General features: G+C 47.0%; 4 protein-coding genes across 12 annotated transcripts in view; 3 read left to right on the top strand and 1 right to left on the bottom strand.

The window, feature by feature from the left end:
• The first annotated feature begins 1,984 nt into the window (after positions 1–1,984).
• On the top strand, positions 1,985–12,026 carry ankle2 (ankyrin repeat and LEM domain containing 2). Of its 5 annotated transcripts, XR_008393256.1 has the most exons (14): positions 2,344–2,580; positions 3,179–3,555; positions 5,017–5,211; positions 5,378–5,571; positions 6,194–6,382; positions 6,463–6,585; positions 6,691–6,763; positions 6,919–7,088; positions 7,214–7,320; positions 7,447–7,637; positions 7,756–8,338; positions 8,440–8,571; positions 9,272–9,599; positions 10,721–12,026. XR_008393256.1 is itself a non-coding variant. In XM_053674595.1 (13 exons), exons 2-13 carry the CDS (start codon positions 3,183–3,185, stop codon positions 9,483–9,485), a joined length of 2,544 nt encoding a protein of 847 aa, XP_053530570.1. In that variant the 5' UTR covers positions 1,985–2,267; positions 3,179–3,182; the 3' UTR covers positions 9,486–10,529. The 5 variants fall into 5 exon arrangements, 4 of the variants coding, with proteins under 4 accessions (XP_053530570.1, XP_053530569.1, XP_053530567.1 ...); XM_053674595.1 differs by lacking the exons at positions 2,344–2,580; positions 10,721–12,026 and adding an exon at positions 1,985–2,267 and having other exon boundaries at positions 9,272–10,529; XM_053674594.1 differs by lacking the exons at positions 2,344–2,580; positions 10,721–12,026 and adding an exon at positions 1,985–2,267 and having other exon boundaries at positions 3,182–3,555; positions 9,272–10,529.
• pgam5 (PGAM family member 5, serine/threonine protein phosphatase, mitochondrial) lies at positions 10,837–15,389 on the bottom strand. 3 transcript variants are annotated; one of them, XM_053674596.1, is made up of 7 exons: positions 15,054–15,389; positions 14,806–15,013; positions 14,214–14,386; positions 13,853–13,978; positions 13,614–13,702; positions 13,118–13,251; positions 10,837–12,177 (listed from the first exon to the last, which is right to left on the bottom strand). In XM_053674596.1, the coding sequence occupies exons 2-7, from the start codon at positions 14,991–14,993 to the stop codon at positions 12,027–12,029; spliced, it is 861 nt and encodes a 286-aa protein (XP_053530571.1). In that variant the 5' UTR covers positions 14,994–15,013; positions 15,054–15,389; the 3' UTR covers positions 10,837–12,026. The 3 variants fall into 3 exon arrangements, with proteins under 3 accessions (XP_053530571.1, XP_017307146.1, XP_017307144.1); XM_017451657.3 differs by having other exon boundaries at positions 13,118–13,248; positions 14,806–15,388; XM_017451655.3 differs by having other exon boundaries at positions 14,806–15,388.
• Positions 15,390–16,109: 720 nt separating this feature from the next.
• poli (polymerase (DNA directed) iota) lies at positions 16,110–21,538 on the top strand. Of its 2 annotated transcripts, XM_017451593.3 has the most exons (9): positions 16,110–16,258; positions 18,041–18,157; positions 18,308–18,472; positions 18,883–19,026; positions 19,155–19,391; positions 19,587–19,765; positions 19,888–19,979; positions 20,072–20,205; positions 20,307–21,538. In XM_017451593.3, exons 1-9 carry the CDS (start codon positions 16,201–16,203, stop codon positions 21,167–21,169), a joined length of 1,989 nt encoding a protein of 662 aa, XP_017307082.1. In that variant the 5' UTR covers positions 16,110–16,200; the 3' UTR covers positions 21,170–21,538. The 2 variants fall into 2 exon arrangements, with proteins under 2 accessions (XP_017307082.1, XP_047005607.1); XM_047149651.2 differs by lacking the exon at positions 16,110–16,258 and having other exon boundaries at positions 18,085–18,209.
• Positions 21,539–22,016: 478 nt separating this feature from the next.
• wdr31 (WD repeat domain 31) overlaps positions 22,017–27,427 on the top strand; it is a 9,767-nt gene continuing 4,356 nt past the window's right edge. The window contains exons 1-3 of one of the 2 annotated variants that reach the window (XM_053674616.1): positions 22,017–22,212; positions 22,826–22,951; positions 23,020–23,146. In XM_053674616.1, coding sequence (XP_053530591.1) covers positions 22,905–22,951; positions 23,020–23,146 — 174 coding nt within the window. In that variant the 5' untranslated portion in view covers positions 22,017–22,212; positions 22,826–22,904. The remainder of the gene's footprint in view (positions 22,213–22,825; positions 22,952–23,019; positions 23,147–27,427) is intronic. The other variant, XM_053674617.1, reaches the window with a different exon arrangement.

The raw sequence follows: 27,427 nt of genomic DNA on the forward strand, positions 1-27,427 counted from the left end.
GTAAAATATTATACAGTGGGTATAAAAGTTTACACCCCCCTGTTGAAATGGCCGGTGTTTGTGATGTAAAATAGTGAATCGTATCAGAACCTTTTCTACCTGTTGATTAAAGTGAAGAACAATACGGATGATTTTCGGGGGAAACGTGTGCACGTGTGCGCGCCCCTAAACTAATCCTCGGCTGCAGCGGCTGTAGATTCTCTCCCAGCGTCCAGTGCTCGTGGGGCGGAGTCCGTCAGTGTGGAGCGTCTTCACTCAGCAGTATTCTACCATTCTTCATTCTCTCTGTCAGATGGGCGGGGCGTGTCCTGTACTCCGTCCTCTTCGGGTCGCCACACACATCTCAGACTGGATTTAGGTCTGGACTCGGACCGGACCGGTCCAGAACCTCGAGCGTGTTTAGGTGAAGCGGCTGCTTTGTTGATCTGGAGGTGAAAGGTGAAAGTCCTCTGCATCTGAAGGGTTTCAGCAGAAGACGTGGGGTTTTGTTCCAGAATCGTCTGGTATTTGGAGCTGTTTATTTTTCCCTCCAGATCCAGCTGAAGATCTCTCCGCAGCCTCTCGGACCGGGTTTCTCCTGATCTTCTCATCGGTTTTAGACGGACGTCCTGTTCTTAGAAGTGTCCCTGTCGGGCCGTGTCCTCTCCACGTGTTGATGATTATCTGTACAGTGCTCCAGGGTGTATCCCACGCCCTGGACAGTTTTCTGTAAGCCTCTCCTGATTGATCTTTTTCAGTAACGAGATCCCGTACCTGCTCTGTAAGATCTTCGAGGCGCAGGGCTTTTCCAGTTGGATGTTCCCAATTCTAAAAGGGTGTGCACACTTATGCAAGCTGAGTACTGGGAGCGTTGTGTTTTTATTTCTGGGTGTTTGTCACCTGATATTTATATGTTGTAGAAAATGTTCTGCCTTGATTTCACTTAGTTTCATGTTTTTTACATCACAAAAACCGGCCATAGTAACAGAGACCTCCGGAAAAATATCTGTTGAAGCTCATCAGGCTGGAAAAGGTCACAAAACCATCTCCTCCAACCTACAGTCAGACAGATTGTGTACAAATGGAGGAAATTCAAGACCATTATCACTCTCCAGGAGTGGAGACCAATAACGATCACTCCTAGAGCAAGACGTGTAATAGTCCGTGAGGTCACGAAGGAACCCAGGGTCACTTCTAAGCAGCTAGACGTTTAACTGCAGTTATTGCTGCACAAGGGGCTCACACCAGACACTGAACGCAAAGGTTCGCTCACAGAGATGTAATATTGAATCATTTTCCTCAATAAATAAATGACTGAGTATAATATTTTAGTCTCATTTGTTTAATTGGGTTCTCTTCATCTGCGTTTAGGACTCGTGTGAAAATCTGACGACGTGTTCGGTCATATTTATACAAAACGTACGCATCACTGTAATATCTTCAACAACGTGATTTATTATGTGAAGCTGTCAGTCAAACAGTTTTGTACAGATTTTGTTTACAGACCTGTCCGGGAGTAATGTTGCTAATTCTGTGTCCAGCTTCATGTTCTTTATAAATGACTCCAGCTTGGAAAAGCACTGACAGGATTTATTTTGGTTTGGTTTTAATTTGAGTTTATTGTTGTTGTTTTCGGAGCAGGTTTTTTAGGGTTTTTAAGAAAAATATATATATATTTTCACTCGAAGGAGAATTATCTGGCTGTACCAGGGTGCCTACTGATTTCAGACTTGGGTGGGGGCGGACTTAAAGGATGTTAGGGTGGATCTATAAAATGACTGACAGGCGCCCCATACACACAAAAGCACATTTTGGGCTGTAATGTAGATTTATTATTGTTTTTTTTCTTTCTCAGACGTATAATACACGTGTGCTGAGGCCATGGCTAAAACCGATATTTTTATATGAATAAAGAATACCTCTAATGCCGTTTTAAGATGAGTTTGGTGTAATGACGACCCGCGACCAGAGGAGGCGCAGGTGGATCTTAACGTGGAAAACGTAACGAAGAAGAAGCTCCCGGAAGTGAGCGTGTGTGCGCTAAGCGTGCTTCCCTGTCAGTTTAAACCGGGTAGCTTCTCAGGCGAGTGAAAGCCTGTTTTTCTGGATTTTAGCGTATTACTTCGTACTGAACCGGGTTTGTGGATGCAGCGGGAGGAAATTCTGAGGATTTTACCGCCACGTTTTAGAACACACGAAATACAGCGCTGCTAAATGTGGTGTCCAAGGTAACGGGTGTCATTTTAATACGAGTTCGCTAACGGACCCAGAGGACTTCCGGAGGAAAGGTGAGCTCTACCGTGGCGCTTCATTTGTGCGCGAACGTCCAATCTTATTAAAGATTTTTACTGTTTCAAAAGATAATGCTTTGAATCGGATAAACCGCCGCTCGAGCTCGCGAGCACGCGGTGTGCGCATGCGCAGGACTGCCGAAAGCGAAGCGTGTGCACTGCGCATGCGCGGGGCCGCTTGTAAACAATGCGCGTCTCAGTGTGTCCTTATTGCATTGTGCGTCCTTTCTGAGCAGCTGCGGCGCGCATCGGACCCGGATGTGTTTGTCCGTCGTGCAGCACAGGAGCTGGATTTAATCCGGCCTGAACGGTGAGTAACGCTCACAGGGCCGCCGATCAGCCGGCACCGTCACCTCCACGCGCACAAAAGCGCTGTTTGACGTTACTCTGGGTGTGACACGTCTGTCTGGCTGTGCCGTCCTGAACTTCTCACACGTCTGACACTCATGCAGCTCCTCTCACACGTCTGTCTGATCTCACACGTCTTCTCGTGGACATCTGCAGCAGATGGTCCACAGTGTGCATTGTACACGAGGTCCATCAGTCTGTTTACACTAAAGGTTCCAGGAGTATTCTGGCATCTTATCTCCTTCATCTCTCTCCACTGTCCGGCTCAGACAAGAATCTCGACACGTTTCCTTGCTCTGAGGAAAAGCAGCAGCTGTGTACTCCTGTTAAATAAAGCCGTGAAGACGCCAGAGGAAGTTCTTATTGTGTGTCCAACAGTACAAAGTAGTTCTGGTTTCTTTACACGTTCATGAAGGCTTTTTGGTGTCGTTTTTACCCAGAACCATAAATTCCTCCCTGTGAAAAAGTAGTTCCATCTCTCCAACCGAAACGCGTGGAAGCGTGCGTACAAAAATGTGTTGTTATAAAACAGCCGCCTTTAACCGATTTCCTTTTCTCAGCAGCATGGAGGCCGCTCTGACTCGGCTGAAGTCTCTGAGTGCCGACGAGCTCAGGGAGGAGATCCTCAAAGCGAACCTGAAGTGCGGCCCCATCACGGCCACCACGCGCGCCGTGTTCGAGCGCAAACTCGCCCGCGCCCTCGTCGGGAACGCCGGACTCTCCGCTCCGGAATCTGGAGGCTCCGCCGCCGCCACGGCTGAAGAGGGGGAGGTCGGGTACCATCTCGGTCTCAACCCGCCTGAGGAGGAGCCACTGAGCGAGAAGAGCATGTCTCCGTCACGGCATGACGTCCAGACGCCGAACAGAACGCCTCAGACCACGCCCACGCTCTACTACGGGGTGTGTCCGTTGTGGGAGGACGTGTTGGCCAGAAACGGTGAGACCTCAACCTCAGTGTTCATCGCTGTTTAAAAAATGGCCGACACGTTGAGTCAGAATGCAGCTTCGACACACGTGAGAAGGGTGGAACTCGATCGTAAACCACGTGTACGATGTATGATTATAGAGAGATTCATAACGAGGGGTTACTGTGTGCTGCAGAAAGGGTTCACGTGTATGATGTATGATTATAGAGAGATTCATAACGAGGGGTTACTGTGTGCTGCAGAAAGGGTTCACGTGTATGATGTATGATTAGAGATTCGTAACGAGGGGTTACTGTGTGCTGCAGAAAGGGTTCACGTGTATGATTATAGAGAGATTCATAACGAGGGGTTACTGTGTGCTGCAGAAAGGGTTCACGTGTATGATGTATGATTAGAGATTCGTAATGAGGGGTTACTGTGTGCTGCAGAAAGGGTTCACGTGTATGATGTATGATTAGAGATTCGTAACGAGAGGTTACTGTGTGCTGCAGAAAGGGTTCACGTGTATGATGTATGATTAGAGATTCGTAACGAGGGGTTACTGTGTGCTGCAGAAAGGGTTCACGTGTATGATTAGAGATTCGTAACGAGGGGTTACTGTGTGCTGCAGAAAGGGTTCACGTGTATGATGTATGATTAGAGATTCGTAACGAGGGGTTACTGTGTGCTGCAGAAAGGGTTCACGTGTATGATGTATGATTATAGAGAGATTCATAACGAGGGGTTACTGTGTGCTGCAGAAAGGGTTCACGTGTATGATGTATGATTAGAGATTCGTAACGAGGGGTTACTGTGTGCTGCAGAAAGGGTTCACGTGTATGATGTATGATTATAGAGAGATTCGTAACGAGGGGTTACTGTGTGCTGCAGAAAGGGTTCACGTGTATGATGTATGATTAGAGATTCGTAACGAGGGGTTACTGTGTGCTGCAGAAAGGGTTCACGTGTATGATTAGAGATTCGTAACGAGGGGTTACTGTGTGCTGCAGAAAGGGTTCACGTGTATGATGTATGATTAGAGATTCGTAACGAGGAGTTACTGTGTGCTGCAGAAAGGGTTCACGTGTATGATTAGAGATTCGTAACGAGGGGTTACTGTGTGCTGCAGAAAGGGTTCACGTGTATGATTAGAGATTCGTAACGAGGGGTTACTGTGTGCTGCAGAAAGGGTTCACGTGTATGATTAGAGATTCGTAACGAGGGGTTACTGTGTGCTGCAGAAAGGGTTCACGTGTATGATGTATGATTATAGATTCATAACGAGGGGTTACTGTGTGCTGCAGAAAGGGTTCACGTGTATGATGTATGATTAGAGATTCATAACGAGGGGTTACTGTGTGCTGCAGAAAGGGTTCACGTGTATGATGTATGATTAGAGATTCATAACGAGGGGTTACTGTGTGCTGCAGAAAGGGTTCACGTGTATGATGTATGATTAGAGATTCATAACGAGGGGTTACTGTGTGCTGCAGAAAGGGTTCACGTGTACATGGATAAGAAGGAGGCTCTGCAGGCGGTGAAGATGATGAAGGGCGCTCGCTTCAAGGCCTTCTCTACTCGAGAGGATGCTGAGAAGTTCGCCAAGGGACTCTGTGATTACTTCCCCTCCCCGAGCAAGTGCGCCCCCTGCGTGTCGCCCGTGAAGACCGCCCTCGTCTTCGGCAAAGGTGAGACGCACTTCCTGTTCCTTCACACATGACTTCTTTCCAGCATCCAATACCAACCTCTCTCTCTCTCTCTCACTCTCTCCCTCTCTGTCTCTCTCTCTCTCTCTCTCTCTCTCTCTCTCTCTCTCGATCTGTCTGTCTGTCTGTCTGTCTGTCTGTCCATCAGAGGGCTCGTCTCTGGCGGAGACGGACGGGACGAACAGGGAAAAGGCGAACAGCTTCAAGAGTCCTCGTCCTCAGGACCTGACGGCGAGGCTGCGAGTGTGTGTGGAGCGAGGTGACGAGGTTGCCTTCACCGAGCTGGTGTGGAGCAACCCGCGCTACCTCATCGGCTCCGGAGACAACCCCACCGTGCTGCAGGTCAGAGCGCGCTGCGTGATCAGCACGCTCCTCGCCGTATTCGCCGCGTTAGTGTGTCGGCTGTTTTTGAATCTGTCTATTGTCTATTGAATCTGTCTCTAAGTCCGTTACCGTTACGCTGGAGCTCGGAGGGACCCGTCTCCTTTAGGTACCGTCACGGTGGAGCTCGGAGGGACCCGTCTCTTTTAGGTACCGTTACGGTGGAGCTGAACGGCGGGTTTTGGAAACTCAGCCGAGCTGCTGCGTGGTGTTGACCTCGGCCACTGTAAGTGCCGGTGGGAAATGTCAGATGTTGCGTCCCTCTAGTTCCTGGCATGGCGGACCTCCCTGTTTGTGAGAGCCAACAGCTGGGGGTTTCATCTATTTTTAGACGGGTGATATGATAAGTTTACTGACTTGACTGCGAGCCCAGTTGTGCCAACCTGTGGGCATTTTAGCTTAGCTCAGCTTCTCTGCAGTAGCGAGGGGAAGACGTATGCCGCACGTCCAGGTCCACCTGGGTGTGGAAACGCCTCCGCTGTTTCTTCAGTACGTGGAAGCACCTCGGACCTCACAGCAGCAGCGTCATGCTGGATACTGCGGTAGTTTCTTACACGGTTTTACGTGTGTGTGTGTGTTGTAGGAGGGCTGCAGGTATAATGTGATGCATGTTGCAGCGAAGGAGAACCAGGCGGGCGTGGCTCAGCTGCTGCTCGACACGCTGGAGAATCCGGACTTCATGCGCCTCATGTATCCCGACGATACGGAGAGCATGCTGCACCAGCGCATCCGCTACATCGTGGACCTGTACCTCAACACGCCCGATAAAGCCGTGAGTCGTGATGCGTGACGTCAGCGTCTGTGTGTGTGTGTGTGTGTGTGTGTTTTAAACGTGGTTTGTTGTGTGTTCAGTGCTTCGAGACTCCGCTACACTTTGCGTGTAAGTTCGGTTGTGCGGCCGTGGTGAACGTCCTCTGCTCTCATCCCCACATCGACAAACACAGGAAGAACAAATACGACCAGCGACCCTGCGAGGTGCGTTTACCCACACTGCTTTGCGGCCTGTAGAACACGGTTGTGTGTGTGAAACATGGCTTTGTTGTACCTGCTGCAGTCTTCTAGTCGTGTCTCTAATTCCAGATTATTTGTGAGCGCATGAAGGAAAAAAACAAAATCCCAGACATCAAGCAGAAGATCTCGGAGTATCTGGAAGGTGATCATTTATTTATTTATTTTAATTTTCACCCATTTTCACAGCACAACTGATTAGAGTCTGTTTGTTTATTTGTTTATTTATGTATGTATATATGTATTCAAACACGTGACTGTTTTGATGACGTTCCTGAGCCTGTTTCTGATTGGCCGTAGACCGGTGTTACGTGCCCCTCCTCCGAGCAGCCGACAACTCCGCCCAGCCCGTGATCGGCGCCCGCTGGTCACCTGAGCCGATGGAACACCGCTCACTGCAATTACCCAGAAGCCCCCGGGAACCCGTGATGGCGGTGAGGGCCTTCGCCGGCCCCCTGAGCCCCTCTAAAGTGAGTCGAGTCACAATCTCTGTCGTTCTCTCTTTGCCTTTACCTCTGCGCAGTTACGTCTCTTTGCTTTTTGCGCGTCACAAAGATCTCAGCGTTACAGCGCTGTGTATATTCGCGTCTGTCAGGCGGACGAGTTCAGGCGTGTGTGGAAGACGCCCCCTAGAGAGCGGGCGGAGCATTTCCACCACATCCTCAAGTCGGACCCCGAGCGTGGAGCGGAGCGAGTCGGCAGGTCAGTGTGGAGAGAGCCATCGTGTGTGTGTGTGTGTGTGTGTGTGTGTGTGTGTGTGTGTGTGTGTGTGTGTACACACATACCCGTACAGTTAACCTCACCGCACTGTGTGTGTGTCACCTGTAGAGACCTGGCGCATGAGCTGGGCCACCCCTGGGCTGAGTACTGGGATTTCTTGGACAGTTTTGTGGACTTGGTGTCAGTAGAGGGTCTGTGGCGATTGGAGGAGTTCCTGAGCAAGAAGGACTTCAGTGAGCGCGCTCGAGACCAGGCTGGAGAACTCAATAACAGCAACAAGTTCAGAACTCCGTCCCCGGGTAAAGAGAACACACACACACGCGCTGGAGAGATGTAGGTGTACTATAGGTGCAGGTGGAGGAAGGTGTTCTGTGCTTGCACATGTGTGTGACGTGTGTGCGTGTGAAAACGTTTCAGGAAAGCAGAAGTTGTTCAGTAACTCGGTGTCGGTCGGAGCGTTCCTGGACGAGACCGATATCTCGCTGGAGGAGATCAAGAACCGACAGAACGCGGCGCTCACCAGCATCTCGTCCTCCTCCGCTTCCTCCTCCTCCTCCTCCTCTGCCTCCTGCTGCTCTAAAGACGACCTGGGTGGGCGGGGCTTCCACATCCTGCCTGTCTCACAAGACTCCGCCCTGATCGAGCCACGAAACCCCGCCTCTTCCTGCCCGCCATCGCCCATTTCCAACCTGATGGCGGAGTTCGAGCGTATGACGCTGCGCGAGCACCCGGTGGGAGGTGAACAGGAAGGGGCGGAGCTTTCGAGCGCGAGTTCGGACGAGTACTTCCTGGCGCAGGAGAGCATGGAGGAGGATGAGCAGAGAGCGAGGACTCGATTGGGATCAAACAGCGAGCGATTGCTCTGTTCGCGCTCCAGATCATGGGATCACACAAGCTCCGCCTCCTCCTCCACCTCTGGATCTTATAGATCATTGGAGCGTTCGAATGACCTCATCCTGACCACGCCCCCTCGAATCAGGAAAGGGCTGTTCATTGAGGGGTGAGTCAGCCAGCCGTGGGCGTTGTGTTGTGTTGTGTTGTGTTGTGTTGTGAGTGAGTGTGTTTGACGTTGGCGTTGTTCTCCTGCGTGTCTCCACACAGAGACGCTCCCTCCAGACTGGACCGTGATGTTTTTGCTGCAGTGGGAGGAGTCGAAATCGACCCGCTCAAATATCCCAGCATTCACAAGTGGAAAAGCACCATCGAGTCGTACACCAGCGCAGAGATGCGGAGGTGTGTACGTCGGCCACGCCCCCTACACTGCCTACACACATGGGCACTAAGAGTGTGCGAGCAGCTCACCACCATGCTAACTAGCGGTTACCATTAACTAGCTACCACCACGCTAACTAGCTACTAGGGATGTCACGATACCAAAAATCTAGTAGTCGGTTCCGATACCACCAAAAGTACATGATACTCCATACCGAAGTCGACACCACGGTGTGGTTTAAAAATAAATAAATAGATTTAGAGAGAGAGAGAGAGAGGGGTGGGGGTATTTTAGTTATCAAACACTGTCTGACAATGACTAATAAAACAGTGCTAAGTGTTAATAACGTGCTAAGATACACACACACACACACACACACACACACACACACACACACTCCTTATAATCTGAATGCAGCATTAGTTTAAATTCACTGATCTGGTGTCAGGATGTAAAGATTTATTAAAGCATGAACATGTGAATAATTATGAGTGACATGAGGCTACATGTATCTGACCGGACACGGGCTGAATGGAGATGATGGAGGAACATTAGGAGGTAGTTTATAACACTGCAGTGCGTTAGCGTCGTTAACAAACAACAGGCTATCGCTAACTTTACATTTAGCATAACGTTAGCTGGTTTACGTTAGCATGTGTTATTAATTATATATGTGTGTGTGTGTGTGTGTGTGTGTGTGTGTGTGTGTGTGTGTTGCAGTTGGCAGACTCCGGCTGTGTTAAAGACTCACTCCAGACTCCAGTCTTTGACTCCCGGTTCTCCTGTGAGTCGTTACAGTCCGGCCCGACACGCCTACTCGCCGGACTGCACCAGTCCCGGACGCTACAGCCCCGCCCACTGCAGCTACAGCCCCGCCCATACCAGTTACATCCAGCGCATCCGCCTCAAGCACTTAGGAGACTCGCCGATTTAACAAACGCTTGGCGTGGACTCTGTGTCCCGGCGTCTGTCCGTCTCAGACACACGGAGCTCCACCGCTGCAGCAGAACTTTACTGCGCGAAAAAACGTTTAGAGTGAACAGAACTGGTACGCTGTAGTGTATATTTTTAAACCGTTGTCCTTTTCTTATATATATATATATATATATATATATATAATGTGTGTGTGTGCGCGTATGTACATGTACGTATGGGTGTGGATTTGTATCCGTAATTATTTATGGGTGACGCAGAAATATTTAAATTCACACGGTATTCTGACCTGTTAGAGAAATCTAGCTGAATAAAGGAAACTAATGAATGAATGAATGAATGAATGATGCGGTGTAACTCAGTAGCACAACCTTCTGTGGAGAAGAAACGGAACGTTCCTGGTGCTGGTGTCCTCCTGGTCCCTCACAGCGCCTCCTGCTGGTCAATAACTGGAGCACTGTCTTACGGAGTTCTATTTCAGTTCAGTAATAAATGTTGCTTACTCGTAAGCGTGGTGTATTTCGACACGCACAGTAAAGACCATCATGGTTTACATCACACATCAACACGCACAATATTGTTGTAGTGGAGGGGCGTGGCCTGTGGTAGGGGGCGGGGTTATCAAAACCAGCACATCCTTTGTTCAGAGTGTACACAGCACAACGAATCACACCCGTGACTCTACTTCTTTTTCTTCCTTCTTTTTTCCAGCAGTAGGCCACGTCTAATCCCGTCACACAGGAAAAGCACATTTTAATTACAGGTCTTTTATTATTATTATTATTATTTAGGTGTGGTCCTGAGCTTCGTTAGTGCCTTTTTGATGTTGAACACACACGCACACACTCGGAGCATGTTTCTGTGGAGAATAAGAGACTGTAGTGAATGGGTGTGTGTGTGTGAGTGAGAGACGCTTGTTATTTTAATTCTCGTGTACGTTCTCACCCTGTTGCATGACTCGCCCTGTTTTATCTCTCGGCCGAGGAGAAAAGTTCTTTGATGTACTACTGAGGAACAGAAATAAAGTGCGCAGCATCTCATTAAACCGATGGTAATGTCTTCATTCAGATGGAGGGTGTGGTCACTGGGTGCCACGGCGTCGGTTGCGGAGGTCGAGACGCACGCAGTAACACAAGCTTGGTCTGAATATCTCGCTCCAGGTCTGAGATCTGAGGCGTGAATTCCACACTGATTACAGTCACTATAATGTACAGGTGGGTCTGTGTCTGATTTCAGATTAACGTCGTACGGTAGAGGAACGATCCAGACTGAAACGTGCAGAAGAGGAAGATGAATGGAACGTTCGAGACGTTAACGTGAATTAAACACACACACACACACACACACACTGCTGAATCTGAAGTTACAATTTAATTGAAGTCACAACAAAGAAAACTGCAACAAAGTGTCCAGACATGACTGCTCCCAATCCCGGCCGTGCTCTCCTGCTGACGAGCGCGATCCGTACACGACATCTCACACACCCCGAGTGCTGGCTTTCAGAACAACATCTGGATTTAAGGTCGAGGTGTGTGCTGATACTGACCGAGACACGAAACATGGAACATCTGGATTAAAATAAAATCACTGAACTGACGGAACGCCGGAGGAGCGCGAGATTTGGGATTTTCCCTCGTCGCACGTACACGCTCCCTGAAGAGCATTATGGGATTGAGGGACAGACGAGCAGATCTCCTGATCCACATCAAGGCCTCTGGGTTTTTATGGGTTTCTGCACCTCGCTGTTTAAAAAGAACGATCAGGAGTCGGTATTTCCTGAAAAGCGTCCTGATCGGGGTTTTAAAGCGAAATAAACAGAGCCAGATAAATATAAACACCATGCTGGTTTTCTCTCGTTTAACCGAGTCTGCATTCAGGAAGAACAATCACTAACGCTTCCTCGTTAATCCAGACTCGTACGATAGGATATAAAAACACCAATACTGTACCCACACACACACACACACACCACCACCACAACACAAACACGCTGTAAACACACTGAAGGAGTTATGTTAGGGATTTGATCAGATATACCGCAGATCTGTCACAACGTGCTGAAGAGATTTAATCGCTCCGAATGGTACAAACTTCAGACCGGGATTGGGGTTCGAGCAGCCGAACGTACCGAGTGCTCGGAATCACTCTAGAAACAAATCAGGACCAAATCGGAATAGAGAAAAGAACGAAATCTGAATCAGATCGGATACTGTGAATCAGAATCGGATCAGAACCGCGTAGGCACCAGAACGGAATCCAAACATGAGACGTGAAATGACTCTGAACCCGAGTCAGAGTCCAAACGGAAAAGAGATAAAAAAACTGAACCAGAAACCGTTCAGGACAAAGATGAACCAGTGCTGAATCAGAGTCAGATCAGACATGATTCAGTACCGAGTCACTTTGCCCTTCTGGTTCTGTGATGAGTTAATAATCAGGTGGTCAGGAATACGAATCACTAAACACAGGAAATGTGCTCTCTGTGCGGCCAGAGACCAGGTTCTGACTCGGACGGTTCTGGTTCAGAAGTGGATCGGGGGGGTCAGGTGCGCGTCACTTTGTCAGGGGGCATGAAGCCGGAGTCTCCCAGCGCCCGCAGTGCCACCCTGCCGCTCGGACGAATCGTGAGCCACGTGATGCTCCCGTTATTCAGCCCCAAACGCAGCCAGCCCTCAGGAGGAAACTGCAGAGCTCTGCAACACACACACACACACACACACACACACACACACACACATATATAAACCAGCTTCACATAGAAAACACAGGATGCTCTGAAAGAATCAGTCAGGGTGTCATTCATTTAGGAATCACAAAACTTACAAAAACAAAAAGCACCACAGTGAATCAGAATCATTTCATCTGAATCAGAAGAGAATCAGAAGAGACTCCGGTTCAGAATAAAATTAGAAGTTAAACTGGACTATAAAACGCTTCAAACCGAATCAGAATCGGATTCGAATTGAATCACAAATGCATCAGAAACTAATTTGAACCACATCAGAACTGAATCTGAATCAGATCAGAAGTGACTCAAAACTGAATCAGAAACAATTCGGAACAAAATAAGAAGCTAATCAACACGAAAATGATTCAGAAACAAAACTGAACCAATTCAACTGAATTATAGACTCTGTAATCTGGATTACATTAGGAACGGTTAAAAGCATGGACTAAACCAAACCAGAAGGAGAATCAAATGAGAAGAGAATCAGAATAAGAGTCAAATGAGAAGTGAATCAAATCAGAATTGAATCGGAATAAGAAACAATTGATAAGGAAAACAGAATCCGACTTTGATCAGAAGTGAATCACTCAGATCAGAAGTGAATCAGACCCAGATCAGAAGTGAATCAGACCCAGATCAGAAGTGAATCACTCTGATCAGAAGTGAATCAGACCCAGATCAGAGACACTAGTGCTTTCAGTGTTTGTTGATGACGGTGATGACGATCACTTCTATTCATTTTTTAGAAATTCATGGTCATCTACCGCCGCGTTTCTATGGAAGCCACACGTGCGCGCGCGCACACACACATACACACGCACACACACGCAACTGGGTGGGATGTATAAATCCCTGATTTATACACACAAATGTACACAAACACACACACACACACACACACACACCTGCACACAAAATAGCGGATGACGTTAGCGTGACAGACGATGATCTCGTAGCTGTCCTCCTTCTGCTTGGGGTCGGCTCGGTGGATGTAGCGCCGGAACGCCGCCTCGATTCGAGCGCCATCCTCGTGGTACTGCTGAAAGCGACACACACACAGTCACATATACACACACACACACAAACACCTCACGGCACACAAAGCCGGTGTTCACACACTCCTGAACCGCTCCAGCTAACAGACTAGCGGTAAAATACAAACTGATTTAGATGAGATCTGAGCCAAGAGACTGACATCACACACACACACACAGCTCAGAAGATGTCATCACTTTGTATTTTGTCTTGTGGCAGCATGGGATCTGTGGTGGACATTTTATATACGCGTCATGGATGTAACACTGTTATTTATAATCTGTGTGTGTGTGTGTGTGTGAGTGTGTGTGTGAGAGAGAGAGAGAGAGAGAGAGAGAGAGAGAGAGGGAGAGAGCGAGCACTGACCACAGCCTCAGGTTTCCAGTGACTGACAGGAGGAACAGGTTCAATCGGAGCTCCTTCTCGCAGCAGATCACAGCTCACCATCTCCACTCCTGAAACACACACACACACACACACACACACACACACACACACACACACACACACAGCACGTTTATTAAACCTGTGCTCATCTTACAGACGGGGAGGAAAGTCCTGGAGCCCAGTGTGAGTGTGTGTGTGTGTGTGTGTGTGTGTGTTACCCGGCAGGTGTGTGCTGATGATCTGAGCCGTCTCGGTGGCCCGTGCCATGCTGGAGTGGATCAGCATGTTGTATTTCAGCCCGAGAGACGCCAACCTCTGTCCCGTCAGCTCCGCCTGATCACGACCTACACACACACACACACACACACACACACACACACACACACACACAGCAGGTTTGTCAGGGTGTCGGATGAAGGAAGTCGAATCAAACACACAAAATGAAAGTGCAGAGTGTATCTCCTGTTACTGATATTATAGTGGGGGGGGGGGGGGGGGTGTGAGTGTGTGTGTGCGCGTGTGTGTAGTGTAGCTAGGCTAGCTGCGTTGTCACGGCGACGACAGCACTGTCTCCAGTACCTAAGGGCGTGAGCCTCCTCTCCTTGTCGCTGCTGCCGTTCAGGATGTACTGCGAGTGTCTGATGAGGAAGATGTGGCGCGTGGCTGTGGGTTTGTTGTTCTCCGCCTCCACGCCGTTCTCGTCTCCCGCGCTTCCTCTCCTCTTCGTGCTGGTGACGGAGGACGGCTCTCTCCTGGACACACAGCCATCAACACCTCAACCTTCTCACCTCACATCCGATTCAAACAGATTTACACCTCAAACAACAAAACACCAAAACACACACCGTGTAGAGAGAGAGAGAGAGAGAGAGAGAGAGAGAGAGAGAGAGAGAGAGAGTGAGGAGGTGAGGGAACGACTGTTTATAGCTGCTCTAACACACGTGACAACTAACTGTAACACACACACACACACACACACACACACTCACTCTCTCTCACACACACACTCTCTCTCTCACACACACACACACACACTCACTCTCTCTCTCTCTCTCACACACACACACTCTCTCTCTCTCTCTCTCTCACACACACACACTCTCTCTCTCTCTCTCTCTCCCTCACTCGTGTCAGTGGTGCAGAATGAGGAGCAGTGATTAGAAGCACATACTTATCCCAGTTATAATCCCAGCTGTGGGAGTTATAAGCGCTGGGTTGAGCTGCATGCAGGACGCCACTGAGTCCCGGGTTAAACCGCACAACCTCCCGGTGTCTATCCGCCAAATACGCGCACGCGACCACCACCGCAGATCCTCCCGCGACCCCGCACACCAGCTTCACCGCCCTGCGGAACGACATCACCGCGGCTCTAATAACGCCTGGAGGACGCCTTATAACTCACCGCGGCTCTAATAACGCCTGGAGGACGCCTTATAACTCACCGCGGCTCTAATAACGCCTGGAGGACGCCTTATAACTCACCGCGCGCACCGGATTCAGGTGTTCTAGCTCAGCAGCGCGTGACGCCTGCCACTTCCGGTTTCCTAAAACACCGAGTAAACACGCAACTCCTTCAGAAACAGTTACAGATCCGTGATTAAAGCGGAGCTGGACTCTCTTTCTTTCTTTCTTTCTTCCTTTCTTTCTTTCTTTCTCTCTTTCTCTCTCTCTCTCTCTCCCTCTCTTTCTCTACCAAACACGGAACTTCAGGAGGTGACGCGCGCGAGCACGGAGAACCGCAGAACACAACGACAAAATAAAAGTCCTTGTTTTCTCCTTTTTTCCATTTCATAAGAGTTTGTACTTCCTGGTTGTTGTTTTTTTTTTCTTCGTTTTTTTGATAATCAAATTGTTTAGTTGTTTATACGATATTTGCTTTACTTATGTTTGTGACATGAATTGTTCTGATTGGAGAAATAAACAATGTAAAAAAGTGCAATAATAAACATCCTCCAGACCAGAAGATGGCAGTAAACACAACAATAACAAACGTTTTTTGGGGGCATGCCTCAAACCGACTCCTAAAAACTGGAATAATTTTCTACTCAAACAAAAACGCACCCAAAAAAATATTATACAAGTTCTCTTGTTTGTTCACTTTGTAATTTTCTTTCTTTCTTTACCCTTTTCCACCTTTCTCCATTTCACTTCTGCTTTCTCTTTTATTATGAAATTTGTTTAGACTTCCTTCATTATTTTCTATTTATTTGTTTGTTTGTTTGTTTATGAATTTTCCGCTTTTAAACTTAACTTTTAAAATAATATTTACTAGGTTCTTTTGTTCCTTACTATATATATATTTATTTACTGTTTACGTAAACAAGTCATTTAGGTGTTTGGTATTGTTTAAGATTATTATATATTTAAAAAAAAATAGAAGTGTATTCTCTGTAACAACACCTACACGTGTCACACACTAGTTTTAGTTCAGTTAGTTAGTAAGCACTGAACTAGAGGTTGATTTGAGACACACCCTGGATCATCTGCACTGCGCATGCGCAGGACGCTCTGGGTCTGTTATACTGTATGTGGTTAAGTGTTAGTTTAGTTTGCAGGAACTGAGCTGATGGAGTCAGAAGACGAGGAGGAGGTGGAGGACAGTGAGTGGATCACTCTGGACACCGGTATAATGAATAATCCTGACTTTCTCAGCTCTGAGTGCAGTAAAGTTGATCTGTGAGCCCCAGAGAAGAGAGAGAGTGTAGTAAACAGTGGTTATAGTGGGGTTAGGGTTATGGTTAGGGTTAGTCTGCTGCTGTTAACTGGATTAACATCTTCATGCAGTGTTCAGGTTTCTGAGTAGGGTTCCAGATAAATAACTGCCTACTCCATAAAGCTCTAAGTGCACCATATATACACTTCCTAGGGCACTTCACTTGTCCACTAACTCCCCATGGTGCATGATGGGTTTCATGGACCTACTGGAAATACTACACTCAGATATGACTTGCGAAATGGCAGAACTTGCAGACTAGGGTGTGATTGTAGACTACTAGACTCTACTTGGTTTCTCATACGATAACCACACAGCGTTTCACAGTTATCAGATAACCTGATCAGATAAGCACACAGCGTTTCGCAGTTATCAGATAACCTGATCAGATAAGCACACAGCGTTTCGCAGTTATCAGATAACCTGATCAGATAAGCACACAGCGTTTCGCAGTTTCAGGCTTGTGTATTTTGTGTGTGGAAGCTGAGTCACAAGCCTGACTTGAGGTTTTCTCTTCACTGCAAGTAGGTGATGCGTGTCTCGGTCTCTAATCTTTCAGAGGGAAAAAAAAAGGCTTTCATGAGAGTTCTAAAGATAGCGCAGGGTTCTTCACTTCCTGTTTTTGTAGACATGCTCAGTGATGGGTTTCTGCACAGAACGTTGAAGGATTCCCCAGGGGGACAAGCCAAAGAACCGCTTAGAGCTGTAGATTTAGCATTTTATTCTAAAGGTGTAACCTCCAAAAGGGTTCTTTGGTGATATAGCTGGGTAACTGCAGTGATGGATGGAAAGTCAACTGGATGGAGGGATGAACCACTAGATGGATGTACAGAGAGATGAATGGATGGATGGAGAAACAGATGAATAGATGGATGGACAGATAGATGAATGGCTGGGTGGACAGATAGATGAATGGATAGATGGAGAGAGAGATGAACAGATGGATGGATAGATAGATGGATGGAGAGACAGAGACGAATGGATGGGTGGAGAGACGGATGGATGGGTGGAGAGACAGATGGCTGGATGGGTGGAGAGACAGATGACTGGATGGGTGGATGTACAGATAGATGGATGGATGGAGAAATGTATGGATGGTGGGAGGATAGACAGATCAATGAATTAATTAACTATGAAATGGTTAAATGGTTGGATTGAGGAATAGATGGCTGGGTAGAGAAACAGAGGACTGGATGGATAAATAAAGGGCTCCATTGAATGGTGGATAGACAGAAAAATGGGTGGAGGGAAACGAGCTATCAAGAATCCAAAGAACTAAAGTGTGTAGACCCCAAACTGCTGCACTTGTCCTAATGCTGTAGAGCAGTGAGTGTGACTCTCACTTATCTAACTGCACTTCTTCAGTGAGAAAGTGTTCTCCTGCCTGTTCTCCTGTGTGTTCTCCCCCGTGTTCTCCCCCGTGTTCTCCCGCGTGTTCTCCCGCGTGTTCTCCCGCCTGTTCTCCTGCCTGTTCTCCTGTGTGTTCTCCTGCATGTTCTCCCGCGTGTTCTCCCGCGTGTTCTCCCGCGTGTTCTCCCGCCTGTTCTCCTGACTGTTCTCCTGTGTGTTCTCCTGCATGTTCTCCCCCGTGTTCTCCCGCGTGTTCTCCCGCGTGTTCTCCCACCTGTTCTCCCGCCTGTTCTCCTGACTGTTCTCCTGACTGTTCTCCGGTCGATCCATTCTGCCGTTTCAGGATTCCCAGCCGGACGTGTGGAGGACAATCCCAGAGTGATCCTGCATTTTGACATGGACTGTTTCTACGCCCAGGTGGAGATGATCCGTAATCCAGCGCTGCGCTCCAAACCTGTCGGTGAGCAGTTCACTAACGTCTCAGGTCACACCGCTGATCTCCAGACCTCCAGGTCACTAGTGAGCAGAGCGTGGTTTGAGAGCCGGCGTGTCACAGTGTGCGTTCACGCTGGAGAGGTCACATGATGTTTGTTGTTATTTCGTGTTTCAGGAGTGCAGCAGAAGTACCTCGTCGTCACCTGTAACTACATGGCGAGGGCGCAGGGCGTGACCAAAATGACGTCCGTGGAGGAGGCTCTGGAGAAGTGTCCTGACCTGGTGCTGGTCAGAGGAGAAGATCTCACCTTCTACAGAGAAATCTCCTACAAGGTCACAGGTCTGCTGTGTGAGAAATCTGGTAGATGGATGGACGGATGGTGGAATTAACGGAAAATAGAAAGCTATAGGGAGAGATTAAGAGACAGATGAATGGATGGACAGATATCTTTGTGGAGATATGGATGGGTGGAATGGGTAGAGAGTTGGATGGATGGATGGATGGACAAATACATAGCTAGAGGAATAGATGGATTAGTGGATGGGTAGACAGATAAATGGACAGAAAGATAGACAGATGGATGGACAGACACTGATTTCTGTAGTACGTATGAATGGGTGGATTGATGAAAAGATTTCAATACAAATGGATGGATGAAGGATAGATAGACCGAGAGCTATAGATGGATGGATGACTGATAGATGAATGGTTGAACAGCTCATGGACGTGTGTGTGTGTGTGGTGTTCAGAGCTGCTGATGTCATACTGCCCACTAGTGGAGAGGCTGGGCTTAGACGAGAACTTTGTGGATGTGACGGAGATGGTGGAGAGCAGGAGGAGGAACACAGACATCTCTGAGCTCTCCTTCGTGGGCCATGTCTATGGACATGACGGTCAGGAAACCACCCACTCTCTCTCTCTCACACACACACACACGCACGCACGCACGCAATGCTGATGATGTCACAGTATTGATCCCTCATTACCTGTACATGACTGTTATACCTGGTGTGTGTTAAAGTCTCCGGCGTGGCCGTACAGGACCACGTGAGTCTGGCGCTGGGCTCGGTGATAGCGTCTGAGCTGCGGGAGGCGGTGTTCTCCAGACTGGGCCTGACCTCCTGCGCCGGCGTGGCGAGCAGCAAGCTGTTAGCTAAACTGGTGTCAGGGACGTTCAAACCCAACCAGCAGACCACGCTGCTGCCTCAGAGCGTCTCCCAGCTGATGAGCAGCCTGAGCGGACCGAGAAGAACGCCGGGTAACACACACACACACACACACACACACACACTAAACCCACTTGAATGATATTTATTCTGTGGACAGTGAGTCAATGAGCTTGTATTACTGGAACCTGATCACACCAGCACAACACTCACACACTTAATTCAAATCAGATAGTGTGCACATGTTGACGCAGGGATGCGTGTGTGTGTGTGTGTGTGTGTAACAGGAATCGGTCCCAGGACAGCTGAGAGACTGAAGGCTCTGGGTGTGCTCAGTGTGCGAGATCTGCAGCTTTTCCCTCTCAGGCAGTTGGTGTGTGAGTTCGGAGAAGCTAACGCTAAACGCATGCAGAGCCTCGCCTGCGGCGTCGACCTTTCACCTGTCACCCCCAAGGGTCCCCCACAGGTAACCCCCGCCATCTTTCACACCTGATAATCCATACCAAGTACAGTCAGTCATGTAGATGTGGACATACAGTGTGTGTGTGTGTGTGTGTGTGTGTGTGTGTGTGTGACGTGTTGTTTCAGTCTCTGAGTAATGAGGACTCGTTTATGAAAATCTCCACACTGAGTGAAGCGGAGAGTAAGATCTCAGAGCTGCTGCTCAGCCTGAGCGAGAGGTGAGAGCGAGGAACGCTTTAAATGACCCGCTGAGACAATAACAACAACAGCTTTGACACACTGCTGTGTGTGTGTGTGTGTGTGTGTGTAGGATGCGTAAGGACGGCAGGTTGCCTCAGACGATGAAACTGTCTCTGAGACGGAATGGCGCACCGAGCCGCTGGTTCAGCCGAGAGAGCAGACAGGGTCCCATTCCCACACACACTGCACACAGGATCATTAACGGTACACACACACACACACACACACACACACGATCAGTAGTAATGTAAGTTATTATTGTCCATGTCTCAGTATTACAGTTTGTGTTTGTTTGTTTGTTTTAGGCTGCATGGAGGCGGTGCCTCAGCTGGTTTCCATAGCGATGAAGCTCTTACACAAACTGGTGGACGTCAGAGAGCCGTTTCACCTGACGATGCTGAACGTGTGTTTTACCAACCTGCAGGCCAAAACGTCCAACAGGAACACCATCAGCTCCTTCTTCACCTCCGCGCACACACACACACACACCTCCTCCACGCACAGTGTGTGTGACGCGCCTTCCAGCTTTACCCAACCAGAAACTCTGTGTGGAACCACGAACCCACAGAACAACAAACAAACATCCTCATCATTATCCTCGTCGTCATCGTCGTCATCTCCGTTTATCCAGCGGCCAATCAGAGCCGCTTCCTCAGTGCCTCCTGTCCCGGAACGTTCTGATCCCACACCAGACTCCCGCAGCGTGAACATTAAGGACCTCCCCCCTGACGTGGACCCGGACGTGTTCAGAGCTCTCCCACCGCACATCCAGATGGAGCTCGTGTCCGGCTTCCAGGAAGATCCAGTGGACAGACAGGAACGTCACAGCCAGTCGGCTCCACCCTCGCCACGTTCCGATGACCTCATCACACAGCGCCGTGGTGAATCCGAGGAGCCGGGTGACGTCAGCGCCGCGGAGCGAGCACCCGGTGGTCCTGACATTCCTCCTAACGTAGATCCGTACGTGTTCTCCCAGCTTCCCCCGGACATGCAGAGAGAACTGCGTACAGAGTGGAGGCGGGGCAAACCCACGCTCAAAATGTCGCCCAAACACACGTCCAGACGCATCACCACCACCACGACTCGAGACAAGAGACCTGCGGCGAAGCGCTCTCACAGCGGCAGCCTGCTCAAATACTTCAAACCCTCATCAGATAAACGCTCCTGAATGTGCCTTCACTGACCGTCTAATCAGCATAAATTTAATTTCAACATCTTGTTCTGTCTCGCCTCAAATCAGACACGCATCAGATAATAGACTGTATTTTATATGTATATATTTGATGAGTGGAGCAGAAGGGGCGGGGCTTGTCCTCCATAGTAAATCCTCCGGATTAAGACCCCAGTGTGTGATTTCACACGTATATAAATACTTCACATTTAGAAGTTTTTATACGGAAACGGTTGGTTAATAAAAACACAAAATGACAGCACCGTGGCTCGTGTCCTCAGTGATTCATCAGTGACATGAGTCATTCATTTCCTCTCACTTGTTTCCTGTCGGCGTGCTTGTTTGAATAAATACACTGACGTGTGACGCTTATGTACGTGTTTACCTCACCGGGAAATTATTCATTATTGGAGAGGATTTGGGTTTTTAAACAAGCTAACGGAAGCAGATATTTCCACAAATAAACCACCCACTAACACGTCAAACACAAACTTAGGAGATTTTCTCGGTGAAAAATGACTGCTGCGTCTGGAGGAGATATTTTATGAGGTTCAGGAGCCCTAATGTCATTTTATATTTATTTATATATATATATACCTGTCATCATCTATAGTATATATATAGTAAACTCATACTGAGATAGAAGTGAAGCAGATACTCTATTTGATCTGAGTAAACATTTCTCAACTGATTTATTATTATTATTATTATTATTATTGTTAACATTTGTCTTAAAAACTATATTTAACATGGAAACTATTAAACATCATTGAACCTTGGTGTTTTACTGTTAATACAGTAAAGAAAAGAAAATATTTACTTCCGGCTTTGGTGTGTCAGTTAGTCCAGGCTCCGCCCACTGCCGTCACGTGACCCGGACTCGCCTGGCAACGGGGGGAAGCGTCGCTGTGGAGTGAACTTGTGAACTCCACGCGCCGAACAAACGAGTTTTTATGAGCTTTAAAAGCTATTTATTTGGTCAAACAGAGTAAAGAATAAAAAATAAGCGCCACTTTGGTTTTTATTTACACTTCTTTGTGGTAAGTTTATCCGCGTAGTTGTGTAGCTAATCTCTCTCTCTGTGTGTGTGTGTGTGTTAGAGTAGTTAGCATGCTAGCAGCTCTCCCATTAAAGCCCATTAAAGTGATTTGAGGTTTGTCCTGTTTGACTTCCTAAACACACACACACACACACACACACACACACAGTCACAGAGTGCTCAGAAAGTGCAAAACCAAGCCGGAGCTTGTGTAAAGGGGTGCAGAAGTGCCATGTTGTGTGTGTGTGTGTGTGTGTGTGTGTGTGTGTGAGAGAGAGAGAGAGAGAGAGAGAGAGGATCAACACCTAATAGGATTCCAACCTGCTGGAGGAAAAAAACTAGTTCACTAACAGATGAGTAATATCTGCATTGTGTATAGAGTTTACGCTGCTGATCCTCATCGTCTGGAACTTATCTCAATAAAAAATACAATTAGTCAAATGAGGCTAATTAAATATGCATTCTTAGATTTGCATTTAAAAGTAGAATATATATATATATATGAAAAGCTGAGTTTGAGACACCGGATCAAATAAGCAGAGATTGTAATTATGACTATTTATGAAAAGAAGATCAGGGCTCAGAAATGGCTCCTGATATCAGTGTCATGGTAGAGTGTGTGTGCAGGTGTGTACAGGTGCGAGATGCGTGAGGCGTGAGGCGTGAGGCGTGGTCAGCGTGCTCTCCAGCACCATGGGGAAGCTGCAGAGTAAGCTGCACCGCCGCTCTGACATCTACAGGTGAGACACTTTACCTGTACACCTCATTCACATCAGCGCTGACATTCACCTTCTCCTTACCTGTGCAGAGCCAGAGAGGGGGCGGAGCCTACGCCACTACCCCAGGTGACGCAGTATGAACCCGCCCACTCCGACGCTGTCAACTGTGTGACATCGTTGAACTCTGACCTGTGTGTTTCGGGTGGGAGTGACCAGGTGAGTGACCTCTGTGTGTGTGTGTGTGTGTGTATGTGTGTATGTGTGTATACAGTATATATATTGGAATGTGTGCAAAGTGTGTGCATATAGAGGTATGTGTAAAGAGATGGGTTATGAAGCTCGTATTAAGCTGTGTATGGGTTATGAAGCTCGTATTAAGCTGTGTATGGGTTATGAAGCTCGTATTAAGCTGTGTATGGGTTATGAAGCTCGTATTAAGCTGTGTATGGGTTATGAAGCTCGTATTAAGCTGTGTATGAGTTATGAAGCTCGTATTAAGAGGTGTATGGGTTATGAAGCTCGTATTAAGCTGTGTATGAGTTATGAAGCTCGTATTAAGAGGTGTATGGGTTATGAAGCTCGTATTAAGAGGCGTATGGGTTATGAAGCTCGTATTAAGAGGCGTATGGGTTATGAAGCTCGTATTAAGCTGTGTATGGGTTATGAAGCTCGTATTAAGAGGCGTATGGGTTATGAAGCTCGTATTAAGCTGTGTATGGGTTATGAAGCTCGTATTAAGAGGTGTATGAGTTATGAAGCTCGTATTAAGAGGCGTATGGGTTATGAAGCTCGTATTAAGCTGTGTATGGGTTATGAAGCTCATATTAAGAGGCGTATGGGTTATGAAGCTCGTATTAAGCTGTGTATGGGTTATGAAGCTCGTATTAAGCTGTGTATGGGTTATGAAGCTCATATTAAGAGGCGTATGGGTTATGAAGCTCATATTAAGAGGCGTATGGGTTATGAAGCTCGTATTAAGCTGTGTATGGGTTATGAAGCTCGTATTAAGCTGTGTATGGGTTATGAAGCTCATATTAAGAGGCGTATGGGTTATGAAGCTCATATTAAGAGGCGTATGGGTTATGAAGCTCGTATTAAGCTGTGTATGGGTTATGAAGCTCGTATTAAGCTGTGTATGGGTTATGAAGCTCGTATTAAGCTGTGTATGGGTTATGAAGCTCGTATTAAGAGGCGTATGGGTTATGAAGCTCGTATTAAGCTGTGTATGGGTTATGAAGCTCATATTAAGAGGCGTATGAGTTATGAAGCTCGTATTAAGCTGTGTATGGGTTATGAAGCTCGTATTAAGAGGCGTATGGGTTATGAAGCTCGTATTAAGCTGTGTATGGGTTATGAAGCTCGTATTAAGAGGCGTATGGGTTATGAAGCTCGTATTAAGCTGTGTATGGGTTATGAAGCTCGTATTAAGCTGTGTATGGGTTATGAAGCTCGTATTAAGCTGTGTATGGGTTATGAAGCTCGTATTAAGAGGCGTATGGGTTATGAAGCTCGTATTAAGCTGTGTATGGGTTATGAAGCTCGTATTAAGAGGCGTATGGGTTATGAAGCTCGTATTAAGCTGTGTATGGGTTATGAAGCTCATATTAAGAGGCGTATGGGTTATGAAGCTCGTATTAAGCTGTGTATGGGTTATGAAGCTCGTATTAAGAGGCGTATGGGTTATGAAGCTCGTATTAAGCTGTGTATGGGTTATGAAGCTCATATTAAGAGGCGTATGGGTTATGAAGCACGTATTAAGAGGTGTATGGGTTATGAAGCTCGTATTAAGAGGCGTATGGGTTATGAAGCTCGTATTAAGCTGTGTATGGGTTATGAAGCTCGTATTAAGAGGCGTATGGGTTATGAAGCTCGTATTAAGCTGTGTATGGGTTATGAAGCTCGTATTAAGAGGTGTATGAGTTATGAAGCTCGTATTAAGCTGTGTATGGGTTATGAAGCTCGTATTAAGCTGTGTATGGGTTATGAAGCTCGTATTAAGCTGTGTATGAGTTATGAAGCTCGTATTAAGAGGTGTATGGGTTATGAAGCTCGTATTAAGCTGTGTATGAGTTATGAAGCTCGTATTAAGAGGTGTATGGGTTATGAAGCTCATATTAAGAGGCGTATGGGTTATGAAGCTCGTATTAAGAGGCGTATGGGTTATGAAGCTCGTATTAAGCTGTGTATGGGTTATGAAGCTCGTATTAAGAGGCGTATGGGTTATGAAGCTCGTATTAAGCTGTGTATGGGTTATGAAGCTCGTATTAAGAGGTGTATGAGTTATGAAGCTCGTATTAAGAGGCGTATGGGTTATGAAGCTCGTATTAAGCTGTGTATGGGTTATGAAGCTCATATTAAGAGGCGTATGGGTTATGAAGCTCGTATTAAGCTGTGTATGGGTTATGAAGCTCGTATTAAGCTGTGTATGGGTTATGAAGCTCGTATTAAGCTGTGTATGAGTTATGAAGCTCGTATTAAGAGGCGTATGGGTTATGAAGCTCGTATTAAGCTGTGTATGGGTTATGAAGCTCATATTAAGAGGCGTATGGGTTATGAAGCTCGTATTAAGCTGTGTATGGGTTATGAAGCTCGTATTAAGCTGTGTATGGGTTATGAAGCTCATATTAAGAGGCGTATGGGTTATGAAGCTCATATTAAGAGGCGTATGGGTTATGAAGCTCGTATTAAGCTGTGTATGGGTTATGAAGCTCGTATTAAGCTGTGTATGGGTTATGAAGCTCGTATTAAGCTGTGTATGGGTTATGAAGCTCGTATTAAGAGGCGTATGGGTTATGAAGCTCGTATTAAGCTGTGTATGGGTTATGAAGCTCATATTAAGAGGCGTATGGGTTATGAAGCTCGTATTAAGCTGTGTATGGGTTATGAAGCTCATATTAAGAGGCGTATGGGTTATGAAGCACGTATTAAGAGGTGTATGGGTTATGAAGCTCGTATTAAGAGGCGTATGGGTTATGAAGCTCGTATTAAGCTGTGTATGGGTTATGAAGCTCGTATTAAGAGGCGTATGGGTTATGAAGCTCGTATTAAGCTGTGTATGGGTTATGAAGCTCGTATTAAGCTGTGTATGGGTTATGAAGCTCGTATTAAGCTGTGTATGGGTTATGAAGCTCGTATTAAGCTGTGTATGGGTTATGAAGCTCGTATTAAGCTGTGTATGAGTTATGAAGCTCGTATTAAGAGGTGTATGGGTTATGAAGCTCGTATTAAGCTGTGTATGAGTTATGAAGCTCGTATTAAGAGGTGTATGGGTTATGAAGCTCGTATTAAGAGGCGTATGGGTTATGAAGCTCGTATTAAGAGGCGTATGGGTTATGAAGCTCGTATTAAGCTGTGTATGGGTTATGAAGCTCGTATTAAGAGGCGTATGGGTTATGAAGCTCGTATTAAGCTGTGTATGGGTTATGAAGCTCGTATTAAGAGGTGTATGAGTTATGAAGCTCGTATTAAGAGGCGTATGGGTTATGAAGCTCGTATTAAGCTGTGTATGGGTTATGAAGCTCATATTAAGAGGCGTATGGGTTATGAAGCTCGTATTAAGCTGTGTATGGGTTATGAAGCTCGTATTAAGCTGTGTATGGGTTATGAAGCTCGTATTAAGCTGTGTATGAGTTATGAAGCTCGTATTAAGAGGCGTATGGGTTATGAAGCTCGTATTAAGCTGTGTATGGGTTATGAAGCTCATATTAAGAGGCGTATGGGTTATGAAGCTCGTATTAAGCTGTGTATGGGTTATGAAGCTCGTATTAAGCTGTGTATGGGTTATGAAGCTCATATTAAGAGGCGTATGGGTTATGAAGCTCGTATTAAGAGGCGTATGGGTTATGAAGCTCGTATTAAGCTGTGTATGGGTTATGAAGCTCGTATTAAGCTGTGTATGGGTTATGAAGCTCGTATTAAGCTGTGTATGGGTTATGAAGCTCGTATTAAGAGGCGTATGGGTTATGAAGCTCGTATTAAGCTGTGTATGGGTTATGAAGCTCATATTAAGAGGCGTATGGGTTATGAAGCTCGTATTAAGCTGTGTATGGGTTATGAAGCTCGTATTAAGAGGCGTATGGGTTATGAAGCTCGTATTAAGCTGTGTATGGGTTATGAAGCTCGTATTAAGAGGCGTATGGGTTATGAAGCTCGTATTAAGCTGTGTATGGGTTATGAAGCTCGTATTAAGCTGTGTATGGGTTATGAAGCTCGTATTAAGCTGTGTATGGGTTATGAAGCTCGTATTAAGAGGCGTATGGGTTATGAAGCTCGTATTAAGCTGTGTATGGGTTATGAAGCTCGTATTAAGAGGCGTATGGGTTATGAAGCTCGTATTAAGCTGTGTATGGGTTATGAAGCTCATATTAAGAGGCGTATGGGTTATGAAGCTCGTATTAAGCTGTGTATGGGTTATGAAGCTCGTATTAAGAGGCGTATGGGTTATGAAGCTCGTATTAAGCTGTGTATGGGTTATGAAGCTCATATTAAGAGGCGTAT

The sequence above is a fragment of the Ictalurus punctatus genome, chromosome 22, assembly GCF_001660625.3.
Source record: "Ictalurus punctatus breed USDA103 chromosome 22, Coco_2.0, whole genome shotgun sequence".
NCBI lineage: Eukaryota > Metazoa > Chordata > Actinopteri > Siluriformes > Ictaluridae > Ictalurus > Ictalurus punctatus.